General features: G+C 42.5%; 2 protein-coding genes across 3 annotated transcripts; both read left to right on the top strand.

Moving 5' to 3' along the window:
• The first annotated feature begins 15 nt into the window (after nucleotides 1–15).
• On the top strand, nucleotides 16–2,797 carry LOC118115136 (interleukin-1 beta). The gene is made up of 5 exons (XM_035166123.2): nucleotides 16–185; nucleotides 371–603; nucleotides 1,628–1,792; nucleotides 1,926–2,059; nucleotides 2,178–2,797. Exons 2-5 carry the CDS (start codon nucleotides 384–386, stop codon nucleotides 2,397–2,399), a joined length of 741 nt encoding a protein of 246 aa, XP_035022014.1. The 5' UTR covers nucleotides 16–185; nucleotides 371–383; the 3' UTR covers nucleotides 2,400–2,797.
• A 765-nt stretch (nucleotides 2,798–3,562) lies between these two features.
• Nucleotides 3,563–11,769, top strand: ckap2l (cytoskeleton associated protein 2-like). 2 transcript variants are annotated; one of them, XM_035166672.2, is made up of 9 exons: nucleotides 3,563–3,771; nucleotides 5,591–5,657; nucleotides 5,757–5,811; nucleotides 6,450–7,693; nucleotides 8,037–8,232; nucleotides 8,431–8,589; nucleotides 9,659–9,719; nucleotides 10,390–10,543; nucleotides 11,282–11,769. In XM_035166672.2, exons 1-9 carry the CDS (start codon nucleotides 3,732–3,734, stop codon nucleotides 11,589–11,591), a joined length of 2,286 nt encoding a protein of 761 aa, XP_035022563.2. In that variant the 5' UTR covers nucleotides 3,563–3,731; the 3' UTR covers nucleotides 11,592–11,769. The 2 variants fall into 2 exon arrangements, 1 of the variants encoding a protein (XP_035022563.2); XR_004697569.2 differs by lacking the exon at nucleotides 9,659–9,719 and having other exon boundaries at nucleotides 11,282–11,420.
• Nucleotides 11,770–12,403: the final 634 nt, after the last annotated feature.

The following is a 12,403-nucleotide window of genomic DNA, read 5'->3' as shown; positions in this document are numbered from 1 at the left end:
CAGCAGCAGCGTGTCCAGAATTTCATCACCACAGTGAGTTTGGCGCGTCCCACTTCCTGTCATTAAGGGAAAATTCCCGTCCTGTTGTGGCTGAGTTTGTATAAAAGTCTACAGGTTGGTACAGGCAGACAGATCATCATTGACAAGCTGAGCAAAGCACACCTCCTCTCCTCTGACCAATACAGGTAAATCCAATCCTCTTCTCATAATTCCTTCTGTCAGTCTTCGTCTGGAGCAGTTTATTACTTGGTTCTTTCTTTGCTTAGTGGTTCTTAACATCTGAAATATGCATTCTGTATATATATATATATGTTTAAGTATAGAAGGTTTCTTGATTTAGTGTCACTGGAACATTTCTCTCTGCCCGTAGATCTTAAAAAAAGATGGAATCCAAGATGCAATGCAACGTGAGCCAGATGTGGGGCCCCAAGATGCCACAGGGACTGGACTTGGAGATCTCCCATCATCCAATGACCATGAGGCGCGTGGTCAACCTCATCATCGCCATGGAGCGGCTGAAGGACGGCGTGTCGGAGGCGGTGCTGAGCACCAGCTTCAGAGATGAAAGCCTGCTCAACATCATGATGGACAGCATCGTGGAAGGTAAGGTCACACAGAAAATACTTCTCTTTATTTAATATTATTGTAAAAGAAGAACTCCCTGGACCCTGGTTCCCCTTTTATCACAGCATGTTTGAAATGATCAGCATTAAAAGTTCCTAAACAGCTGAGTGAAACTGTACAAAACAAAAAAAAACGGGGACCAGTTGGTAAAGTGAGTAATTGATAAATGAGATCATCATTTTCTGTCGGCAGTTTTATTCATAAAACCTGTTTCACACACAGACGTGTAGATTCAAGGTTCTGTTCAGGGACTTTAAAGAACAACACAGAGACAAGACGACAAAGAAAACTATTAAAAATCTGAAAAGAACAATTTTCACAGGCAAAACAAAAGAGATTGAAAACAGTAGAATTAAAGGGGTAAAGGAAATAAAAAGGATAAATCTGTATAAAAAAGTAATTTTGATGGAGAAAAACAATACAAATGAAATCCCCAGTGATCTCAGGGGCCTCGCAGGGTCGGATGAACGTGTCTATTTGGGAGCAGCTTCGCTAAGAGATTTTCAAACTGAGCAGTAAAACTTAAAACTCTGATTTAAGGCCACACACAGATGTTGTTGTTTTTTTATCTCAGATCTCTGCCATTTCTTATTAGTATGTATGGTTTTAGTGGCAGATACAGATGTGGGCCACTTCAGGCTTTGATGCAGAACTTCTGGGTCCTCATACAAAATGGATTCAAGCCTATACTTGCTCCCTTGTAAAATAGCAAATGTGGCTCAAATATCCCAAAACAAATCTGGGCCCTTTTTGGCAAACAGGCGGTGCTCTAGGTGAAGGTGTCATCTGGATGTGAACCTAAACTGGCCCATGTGGTAAATGTGACTGTGGCCCAAATAGCACAGAACACACCCGGGCCACCTTGGGTTGACATGCGGTATTTCTACGGCTTACTTGTGGCCCAGATCTAGCAACGAGGCGTGAACTGTCCAAGTGCTGCATAAAAAAAAATCATAACAACAACGTGGCAGGTAATCTAATCGTGCCTCTCTTCCCCCCCCAGAGCACATTGTGTTTGAGAGAAGCTCGTCTCCACCAGATCAATTCAGCAGGACGGGCGTGTACCCGTGCAACATCAGCGACAGCCAGAAGAGGAACTTCCTTCTGGTCCAAAACAGCATGGAGCTCCACGCCGTGATGCTGCAGGGCGGCAGCGACAACCGCAAAGGTGACGCTCACAAAACCTCTGGCTCCTGGTGGACGATTTATAATCAAGAGATGACATGTTTGTTGTCGTTGTTGTTGTTGTTGTGAGGCTGATGTTCGTCGTAATGACCACACATCCTCTGCTCTCTCCTCAGTTCTTCTCAACATGTCGACCTACGTGCACCCTTCACCCACCATCGAAGCCAGGCCTGTGGCTCTGTGCATTAAAGACACAGACCTCTACCTGTCGTGCCACCATGAGGATGGAGTGCCCACCCTGCATCTGGAGGTAAGACATCTGAAAGTGACGTCACACATTTATAGATCCCATTTACATCTGACGTGAGCCAGTAACACTGTCCAGTGTGATGCTCGAACCTTCTGACATGTGTCCTCTCGCTCCTCAGCCAGTGGAGGACAAAACCAGCCTGAAGACCATCACCAGGGAAAGTGAGATGGTGCGATTTCTGTTCTACAAGCGGGACAGTGGGGTGAACATCAGCACCCTCATGTCGGCCCGCTTCCCCGACTGGTACATCAGCACATCAGAGTACGAAAACAGACCAGTCATGATGTGTCAGGAGAGCACCCAGAGCTACCAGACCTTCAACATCCAGCGTCAGAGTTAAAACCTGCCAGAGCGGAACGTGGATCAGCATCTTTTCACTTTTGAGCCTCAATCTGCAGCTATTTTGATTCAAATAATAATAATAATTACAAGTAAGATGTAATTTCAACAGAAGCCCTACCACTGTCTGCTGGAAAGACTTTTACTGAGTGTCTAGTTACTGTATGTACCAAGTACAGAGAGTGACATGCTTAGTGTATTGACATAGTCAAGTTTCACCACAAGGTGGCGTTGTTGTGCTCTCTGATGAGTACCCTGTGTGTTTTCATGACACACAGTTATTTTATTTATTTATCTATTTATCTGTGTATTTAACATTAATTTTATTTGGGAATCTGCTTACTAACAATTGTTTTAATTATGTGCAGCAAATATTTAATAAACCCTTTCAGATGATTACATTTTGTGTTGAATATTCTCCGGATTTGTCCCATGACACGTCTCAAACATCATTTATAAAGACACTAGAACAATAAACTCTTATCCTTCCAGTAAACACAGATACTACAAATGACCACTGATGCACATAATGACCCAAATATCCAGCAATTGATTGCAAGTGAATTTACAACCAAATTGGTAAATACAACAAACAGACATTAAAATAGGCCTTGAGAGGTTCAGGCACATTTACTTTATATTTAATTAACTCAAAAAATAGAAAAGAACATTTAAACAGTAAATTTGGCCAAATGCATATAAATCAGCCATTGATAAGTGTGGGTGTGGAAATGTTAGAAATATTATTTAGAGTGGTGTAAACAGATAGATAGATGGATAGATAGATAGATAGATAGATAGATAGATAGATAGATAGATAGATAGATAGATAGATAGATAGATAGATAGATAGATAGATAGATAGATAGATACATAGATAAGATAGATAGATAGATAGATAGATACATAGATAGATATGTGGTATTTCAATTTGTCCAACACAGAAGATAAATATTTTTAAATCATAAACTTTTTAACCCTTTTGTTGTAAAATGTTTAAATCATAAATGTAAGTTTAGCAGCAATCAAAAAGATAAATTGGGTTATTTTCATAGTTTTCTTTAATAAAGAGAAAGAAAACCCCTCTTTTGTTTACATTCTCTGCACCAATCAGCACAGGGGGTTAGCGCATGCGCACTATTTCTTTAAAGTTTGAAATTTCGAATCGTCCAATCAGAGACGAGGAGGCGTTGACGACGCGGCAATTTCAAACCCGGATGCACGCGCTCGGTTAGTTCAGCGAGAACAATAAGATTAACTTCAAAATAAAAAGTCAGCGGAGGATTTTAACGGCGGTTTTTCGTCCCAGGCCGAAGGAGAAGAAGCTGAAGAAATGGAAGAAGGAGAAACCGCGTCGCTGCTTTCCAGAAAAGGTCAGCGAGCTCGTTATGTAGCACGAGAGCTAGCTACGTGTTAGCATGCTGTCGCTAACTCCAGCTGCTCCCTCACGGGGAAATGCTACAAACATGGTTTCCTGCTCGCATCAGAAGCCATCGGAGGGTTTTCAGTTTCATTTCACATCGATTACATCTCGAGAACTTCTCACGGCGGCAAACATTGAGCTGCACGTCAGCAGGGAATTAGCGCAGGACGTCAACTCATCCCACACTAATGTATATGTAAATATGAGGTAGTACCAGGTATAGAGGATGTACATGTACACAGTGGAACAACGTATGGAACAAACAGTCAAACACAAGAGCATGAGAACAATAACAAGTCTTCAAATACACAACCAGAGATATAATAAACCAGATAAAGATTAGCATGTAACAGTCAAACACAAGAGCATGATAATGATAAAAAAAAGAATAAGTGCACTTAATCTGCAGATCTACAGATGTAAAGATAAATAACTGAAGCTATGCAAAGTTTTGCATTAGACTGACGCAGCCTGTGGATTATGGTACAGCAGATGTAGGTGTATTTACAAAATAAAAAGGGAAATCTGTGCAAGAATAAAACCTGAAATATATAACTAGAGGTATAATAAATATAAAATCATTGGACAATCAATAATAAAGATAAGCATTGGCAGTAATGGTGATAGATGGACAGAGAGCCATCTATATTATGTTGCAGGCCTTTTCTTTGACGTTATTATAGGGCTGGGTAATATGGCAAAATAAATTAATATGTTGTTTAATATTTAAATGAGTTGTTTTTACTTCTGTCCATATTGATAATTATCATGATAAATGTATATGTCACGTTATTACTTCTTTTGAGTTTCAGGATTAGATTTTTGCTCCTTGGTTGTGTGGTATTAAACGCTGAAGATAGTGTTGGTTTATAGCTAAAATCGATATCATCTAAAGCTAATTGATGCCTGAAATAAGTTCATAATCTGAGATAATTTTCGTACACACTGAAAGATAAGCTATAGGCTCCCCATGGTGTAAAGGGTGAAAGTAAAGGCTAATCAGTTATGTGCATTTGGACTGTAAATGAAAACTGTTTTCATAATTTATTGTTTCAATTGTTATTTTCTACATTAAAAACTTTTAAATGAGTCATTATGCAAAGAAATTACAGCACCCTTCAGCCAGGTGGCAGTAAGGTCCTGTGAACTCATCTCCGCAGGGATTCAGCCACCTCATGTGCCACTTGCATCATCCTGAGATCTTATCCTGAACAGGCTGGTGAAAGTAAAGTGTCAGACTGACATGCTGCTGATACAGTTGCATTCATCTTCTCTGTTTTGTTCCGTAGTTCATAGATTTATTTAACCTACACTTTTAATATCACAGAGTTCTGCATTGACACTAGTCTGTGAGCATATCGTATGTCACGTACACATTCATCCAGCGGTCCAACGTGTGGCTGGCTATTAAAAGGTTCAGCGTGTCAGATTTAGGTGAAGGGGATCTATTGGCAGAAATTGAATGTAAAATAATCCTTGTGATGTTTTCACTCGTGTGTTTCATACTTTATATTTACATCAGAGTGGTTCCTCTCTACGGAGGCCGCCATGTTTTTCAGAGTAGCCCAGACTGGACAAACTAAACACCCTTTTTGATGTTTTTATGGTGAGGGGTATTCAGCTGCAACATGCTGCTTCACCACTAGATGTCACTGAATTCCACACACTGAGCCTTAAAGCATAAATCATTGCATTTCAGACAAATTGAATTTACAGCTTAGAATCCTGGAAAATTTATGATGTGACTCTTGTGTAATCGTTCACCTCAGACTTACGTAAGCAGAAGTTGATGGAATATTTGGCAGCAAAAGGACGGATGAAGTTGCCCAACCCTAAGTAAGAAGCACTTTTCCTCTAACTCGTAAAAGATAAACCTGCGTTGGAATGTGTGTTTCTTTTACGCTCAACTAACTTGACAGCTTTCTGTACCCTCAGGCCCTACCTACGGGTTGACTGTCAGGTCAAGAAGTCAGTGATGGCTGCAGCAAAGGTAGGTGTGTGTGAGAGACAGTGCATACTTGTGTATGCATGTTTGCAGAGGTAAGATTCTTTTCCATTCCAATAAAGAACCACGATGCTAAGAAATATTTGCCCCCGGGCCAGAGAGTGAAAAAAACATTTTTTTATGAGAATTGTATCGATATCATCATATTTGGGACTGAGTTGGTTTATACGTCAGAATAACTTTGACCCTCATGTTCAGACATGGTATTAAAATTCGTCCTGGGTTATCCAATCACAAGTGGTCAGCACTAAGTACTCGTCATAATGTGTCCTGAGATCTGATCGCTCCACATTCAGAGGTGGTCTTGGACGTACAGTATGTGGCTCACACAGTCACGCACACAAGTATCGTCATCGGACACATCTGTACACTCAGACTAGGTCAAAACAACCTTTTCGTCTCAAATGACATTTGTGTGTATTTGCATGTAGAGCAGGGAAGTGTCATGAGATCCCAGAAGGTCACAGGAGACATTTTAATACCACATGTAAACTGACGACCGCTGTTAAAACCACGTGTGAACCAGGCCTTTGTGTCACCTGTATAGTATTCGCTGATAGGCAAACTATTGTGCACAGCTCTGGAACACAGAGTTACTATTTTCTTTTTTTTTGTCTTCATAGGTTGTTGATGGAAAAGAGAACAAAGCTTCAGTTGACACGTGTAAATATGTAGTCAAAAAAGTTCCAGCTGTGGCTGCTCAAGCCACAACACATCCCAGCAGACGGCCATTTGGTGTCACTAACAAAGTGAATGTAAAAGGCAGCATCCTGACTGCACAGCAGAATGCCAAATTTCAATCTTCAACCAGTGGCTCAGGACGTGACCGAAACCCAGGGCTCATACCAACGATCACCAGCATGTCCGCCAAGTTTCGCCTGAATGCAGCCATCAACGTCAAGAGGCAGCCAGCCACAGGAATGCATTCTTCAGGCAGAGGGTCTTCAAGTTCTGCCTCCCACAGCAAATTGGACAGTGGCTCAAATGCCTCTTCGGTCCCAATGAAAACAATCAGTGCCAGGATGAGCCTCTGCCCCCTTGTCAAAACAAGAACTGGCCTCATCACTGCAGCGACACAGCCCAGAAAGTCACTTTCATCCCACGCCTCTGCCACACCGGCTAATGCCACCACTACTACTGTTTCTGTGGCTGACAAGGTACGCTCCGGCACGTACGCATCAGGTCCCCAGAAGTCTGTGACCTTTCTGAAGAAAACACTTACTGCTACTGCCCTTAACAACCACGTTAATAAGAAAACAACAGTTTCTTCTGCAACAATAACTGGGTGTAAAATTCCACCTCAGGACAAGTCTAATGCAAAACCACTTTTGGATAAACAGTCTCTGTCGTCTCGTAGGGGTCAGTTATCCAGTGAACTAAAGTCATTGCCCACCTTTAAAAGCAAAGCAGCACCTGTGCAGCCAGTGAGGAGAGAAGGGACGACAAAAACTGACAAATCAGCAGGAAAGCCCGCAGACAGGTTAACGCAGCAGAAATCTGATGCTGGAGGGGCGAGAAATGGACAAACATGCAAAGTGTCCACCCAAACATCCTCGGGGCCAGCGAGCAGAAGCAGTTTCCGAGCGGACAAAGGGGTAAGGCGAGGGGATGTGGTCGAGCTGGGAGGGAAAACCAAGACAAGTAAAGAGACACAGAGCAAGAAGGGACACAGTTCATCGAATGCCCCTCCACCACAAGCTGGTATTAACCAAACGGGGGCACCAGTGATGTCACGGAGAGCGTCACAGCCTGCCACCTCCATCCGCCGTACAGGCCTGACCACAGGCACAAAGACGCCAAAGCTGTCAGTCAGGGTCCTTCCCCAGACCGAGGTAAAGAAACTGACAGCTGCCCAAGAAGAAAGAATGTAAGTAGAACCGTGCAAGTGAATGTAGAACATGAAACCATGATGTAGAACCAGTGAATCGTTACATTTCCACTGTAGTCGACAATGGGGTCGAATTTGACCTGGAGGTTTGGCTCTTTCCTGCTGTAGAGGTGAAATTTAATATTTGTATTTATTACCAGCTGCATCAGTGTGGCGGGTTGGTCGGTCTTAAATATAAAGTCGCATAAAATGTTGTATGTTTTAAGCCCATTGTGTTCTTTGACTAATGTTTTCCCACCTCCCATCTCCCCTCGTTTAAAGTGTGTCTCTCTGCTGTGCTGCCCAGTTAAGTAAAAAAACGACTGTGTTATTTCTTCTCAAGGAGAAAACTGCAGGAATGGCGGCAAACTAAGGGCATATCCTACAAGCGCCCGCCGATGCCGGTGAAACCTCAGGTGAGGCGCACGGTGGCAGTGCCCCAGCCTTTCTGGACCGCCATGAAGGAGGAGGATGATGCCAACTCCCTCATCTGTGCTGTCGACAGGTCCCTGGCAGACTGTATTAAACTGCTCCGGGAGGTATGTGATGTGGCATATTTGGTTTACGCATCTTCTTAATCTGATGTTATCCCTCACTGGATCTTGATTAACGACTTGATTTGGTGCGAACATGCCTGGACCAAGGTTTCATGGGTTGCGTGTCAACAGAAGCTGCTTTCTGACACACATTAAACTCCAGTCATTTTCCTCTGACGTGAGCCTGCCTTGTGCCTCCAGGGCTGCCCTCCGGACCACGTGAAGGAGGTTCTGTCACGGCTGCCCACGGTGTCACAGAAGTTTGCCAAATACTGGATCTGTCAGGTCCGTCTGATGGAGCAGGAAGGCAACCTGGACGTCCTGCCCGTGTTTGAAGAGGCTGTTCGTGTTGTGTTGGAGGTAAAACACCCATGATGTTCGACTGTAGAGGCGTCTCACATGAGAGTGTTCAACAGTTCTTACAGGGGCCCATAAAGGTTACTGTTGGTCTCAGGTGTAACAGCTCTAACAAATCCATAAAACCTTTACTGATACGATTTTTGAAGCATTATAAATCAGGCATCATTCATCCTTCTTCGACGTCTTGGCCGGACCGTCAAGTGCACACGTATGTGTCCAAACGACGAACAGAAAATCCTTTTTAAAATCTAAAAAGTACTTATTTTCTATTTTGTTGTTGTATTCATGATCTTTTATTTCTTTCTTTATAAGTACGGTACATATTCACTTTTTGCAATTTGTGGTGTGCCTTGCTAATTCCTTTCATTTTAATTTCCCCCGGTATTAATGGAGCATATTTTCCTTGTCGTGACATTTCATCTATTCTTTGTTTTAATTTTCTCTACAACAATATTAACTCGTACTCCCATTTATCAAAGTATGGGCGTAGTCCTATTTGATTTAGAGGTGGCAATGTTTCAAAATGTCTGTGTCCTTTTAGGGCCGGGGGGTTTTCATGAGCTACTGATGATTATGATTATTATGAGTGTTAGTTCTATACATATTCTGACTTTTGCTTTGTAACCATAAATGTCAAAGAAACACGATCATTCGATGTAGTGCTGCTGCTGCTGCACTTGACGAGCAGCTCGCCTGATAGCTCAATCAGCAGTGACCGGCCGGGGCGGCAGTGGAAGCTGCTGTTCAGCTCTGATAGACAAACCAAACTTATCATAATGGCGTCCCTTTGCTGTCTATTGTTGGCAGCTATTGCACGTGAACAGGCAGGTTACTGTTGGACACAACAATACAGAATCAAACATCAGAAAATAATGATTCTGCTGTTTTTTGTGATAAGTAATATCATGTGCCAGTTCAGCCTAGAAGTATTTCACAAATCTGTTGTTATTTGACCACAGTGCAGTAAATAATTCTCCAGCATACTCCGTTGTTTATGTCGAGTTTTTGTCCAAAATGACAGATTCTCTCTCTGTGCTCCTGTTAAGTTTCAGTGTGTGTTTTGTTCCAGCCCATTGACGAGCTGCGGGCTGTGGTGTTCGAGATTCTGAAGAAAAATGATGAGATCCAAGGTAGTTGGCCTGGAGCTCTTGTTTGTCACCACTGTTATGTTAACTTTTAGTAATGCGTCACTGGCAGTGAGGATTGCTTCACCAGTTTGGGATTATGTTTCATTAAAAGGAGCTTCATGGTTCTGTGGACTCAGGCCAGCAGCAGGCGTTTATTTGCTGTGGCTCAATATCGGCAGCTCACTTTCACAGTTTCAGAAAGCAAGCTGCAACCAGCATCACCACAGGCTGACAAGCAGCACATTACATAAACGACCAGAGCTCCAATATATTTATATTAGATATAATATTAGATTTATATATAACACACTGAAAATGAATGATTCACGCCTGAGACAGACTCGTGGTCGGTCCGTGGTTTATCAGCTGCAGCGCACCATGATCACTCCTGCACAGACTCCGGCTCCAAATGATATCAAAAGCACAAGATGGTGGCACCGGAAAGATTTAGCTTCATTTGTGTACAGTGGAAGGAAGTGAAGATGTATCGTCTATCTTTATATACAGGCTATGGTTTTAACTGGGTGTATATAATATATATCATGTCAAATGTGACTGGGGAGACAAACACACAGAATTGGTACCTTCCAGATGAACTTCATGAAATGATAATATTGTTTGTGTGTGCACCTTTTAAAAATGAGTCTAACAAAGAATTTCATATTTTTCAAAGCGTCTGAACCAAAGCAGGACCAACTCCCATCAGCCGAGAGTTCTCCTGAGAGCAGCGACAACCCAATGATGACCCCCAAACCTGTGAGAGTCCTCATCTCTGGGGAGAAAGGGAACTCCTCTGTAGTCAAGTATAAGATTACAGCGACTCCTGGGTAGGTTTAGTCATCATTACATTAATATGATAATTAGTGTCTGTATATATATATATATATATATATATATATATATTTATATATGGCCAACATGACGACTCACCAAAAGTGAAGCCACATCATCTGGACAGCCTCCTGGTGGCTCGCTGCAGTATAGGTTATAAACCTGGCCTCCTCCATGTTATTGGATAGGACATTTGCCACAAAAAGTCCAAGTACACTTCAATACACTGAAGTGTACAACTGAGCTGTTGTTGCACATTTCAGAAACAGCAGTAGGAACTGTAATGGAAAATGTTACCATTATATCACCACACTAAATATATCTCTGCTTGTGCAACTGCCAAAATGACATTAGAGCCACAAATCTGAGACTGTGCTGGTCTCCCCCCACCGAGACATCGAAGAAGCCTTCAGTCTGTGTCTGTATCTCCTGGGATTTTACTATTCACTCAGTTCACACACGTATCTCTTCACTGCATCTGCATAAAAAGCACACGCCTGCAATTGTTTCTTTGTCATTCCCTCTGCAGGATGCTCTTTGCATGCTGCATGATTGTCTGACCTTCCTTGCAAGGACTAAAGTCTACTTAAAAGACAATCATTCCCTAATCTCTTTATTTCAGAAGTCTCACCGGGTCAAATTTCATTCACAGAACGAATTCTCATACTAATGGAAGAATTGTTTACGAGGCTGGATAAGGCGGAAATTCAGATTTAGTTTTTCTTTTCCTTCAGTGGCCCTCCAAGCCAGAAGAGAGAACCAGCACGGGTCAACGGCCAGGAGGTTCGATTTTTCACTCCGGTGAGACGCTCGGTGCGAATCCAGAGAGCCTCGCTCCGATATCCCGCCGGCCTTCAGGACCACGACCTCTGCGTGGCCTCCTACAATGACCTGATCTCCGAGGAGGACAAAGACACGAGCGGGGAGCAGGAGGACGGGGGAACCAGCCCATCTGTTAATGACGCACCGATGTTTATCTACAGACAGAACGAAGCACTTAAAGACAAGGTGCTCGTCCAGCTCGTCTGTGATGAAGGTGTTTAGCCTTCACCAGTTTGTCGCTGTTCAAATATCAGTGAGAAAAAAGAAAAGTGTTATCCTGGTAAAAGAAATGAGCTGGTCAAGTGTGAGGGTTTCTCACACACAGGACATCTGTATTATTTTATCAATTCAACTATTGTGTACATAGTAATGTCAAATAAATGTCTTTTTTTAATACCTATCTATACTATGCTTTAATGATCCTTATCTAACGTCACTACACCACAGGGTGTCACTGTTCAGCAAGAATCAATTACATTAGCTTCAAAAAGCCAAACTACAAATGCAACACGCTGCTGAAATACATAACCAGTGTAGTGAAGCTAATACAGAGAAATGTGGTCTCTGTTCCTGGTTCTTGTCAGGACACGTGCTGCAGAGTCTTTTTAACGACTTATTGCTGGAGCCTGATAATAAGGAATTACAATAATGCCTTGTCACACTGAGATTACGTCTTTTCTAAGAGAGACATAAGTACAAGAAACTTGTTTTAGGAAAGATTTCCCTGAAACAACATGGTTTAGACACTTCCCCCGGGGGTGATGACGGTGCCTACAGGTGGATGTTGGGGGGGCTGAAGCAATACTGCGCAACTGGCATCGATACTGACGTCAGCAAATGGGAAAATTGTCTCTGCTGAAATAGATAGTGCCTGATAGTGTGGGTGAGTATTGTAGATGACTGAGACTGAGCCATGTCACAGGATGTATGTGACATTGATTCACTGATTGACTCTCTGTATCGCTCATGAAAATGAATCAGTCCGCTCCCGAGTGAATTCCCCTAAAGATTTGACCAAAATGGTCCTGGACTCA

Source organism: Hippoglossus stenolepis, chromosome 9 (genome assembly GCF_022539355.2).
Source record: "Hippoglossus stenolepis isolate QCI-W04-F060 chromosome 9, HSTE1.2, whole genome shotgun sequence".
Classification (NCBI taxonomy): domain Eukaryota; kingdom Metazoa; phylum Chordata; class Actinopteri; order Pleuronectiformes; family Pleuronectidae; genus Hippoglossus; species Hippoglossus stenolepis.
The sequence above is the reverse complement of the archived record's forward strand: the minus strand, read 5'-3'. Positions and strand labels throughout refer to the sequence as shown.

Excerpts from the sequence above, each read along its gene's own strand:
- LOC118115136 (XM_035166123.2), top strand. The coding sequence starts at position 384 with ATGGAATCCAAGATGCAATGCAACGTGAGCCAGATGTGGGGCCCCAAG. Across the intron at positions 604-1,627 it reads GATGGACAGCATCGTGGAAG|AGCACATTGTGTTTGAGAGA; the intron begins GTAAGGTCACAC and ends TTCCCCCCCCAG. Across the intron at positions 2,060-2,177 it reads TGCCCACCCTGCATCTGGAG|CCAGTGGAGGACAAAACCAG; the intron begins GTAAGACATCTG and ends CTCGCTCCTCAG.
- ckap2l (XM_035166672.2), top strand. The coding sequence starts at position 3,732 with ATGGAAGAAGGAGAAACCGCGTCGCTGCTTTCCAGAAAAG. Across the intron at positions 7,694-8,036 it reads GCTGCCCAAGAAGAAAGAAT|GAGAAAACTGCAGGAATGGC; the intron begins GTAAGTAGAACC and ends TTTCTTCTCAAG. Across the intron at positions 9,720-10,389 it reads GAAAAATGATGAGATCCAAG|CGTCTGAACCAAAGCAGGAC; the intron begins GTAGTTGGCCTG and ends TATTTTTCAAAG.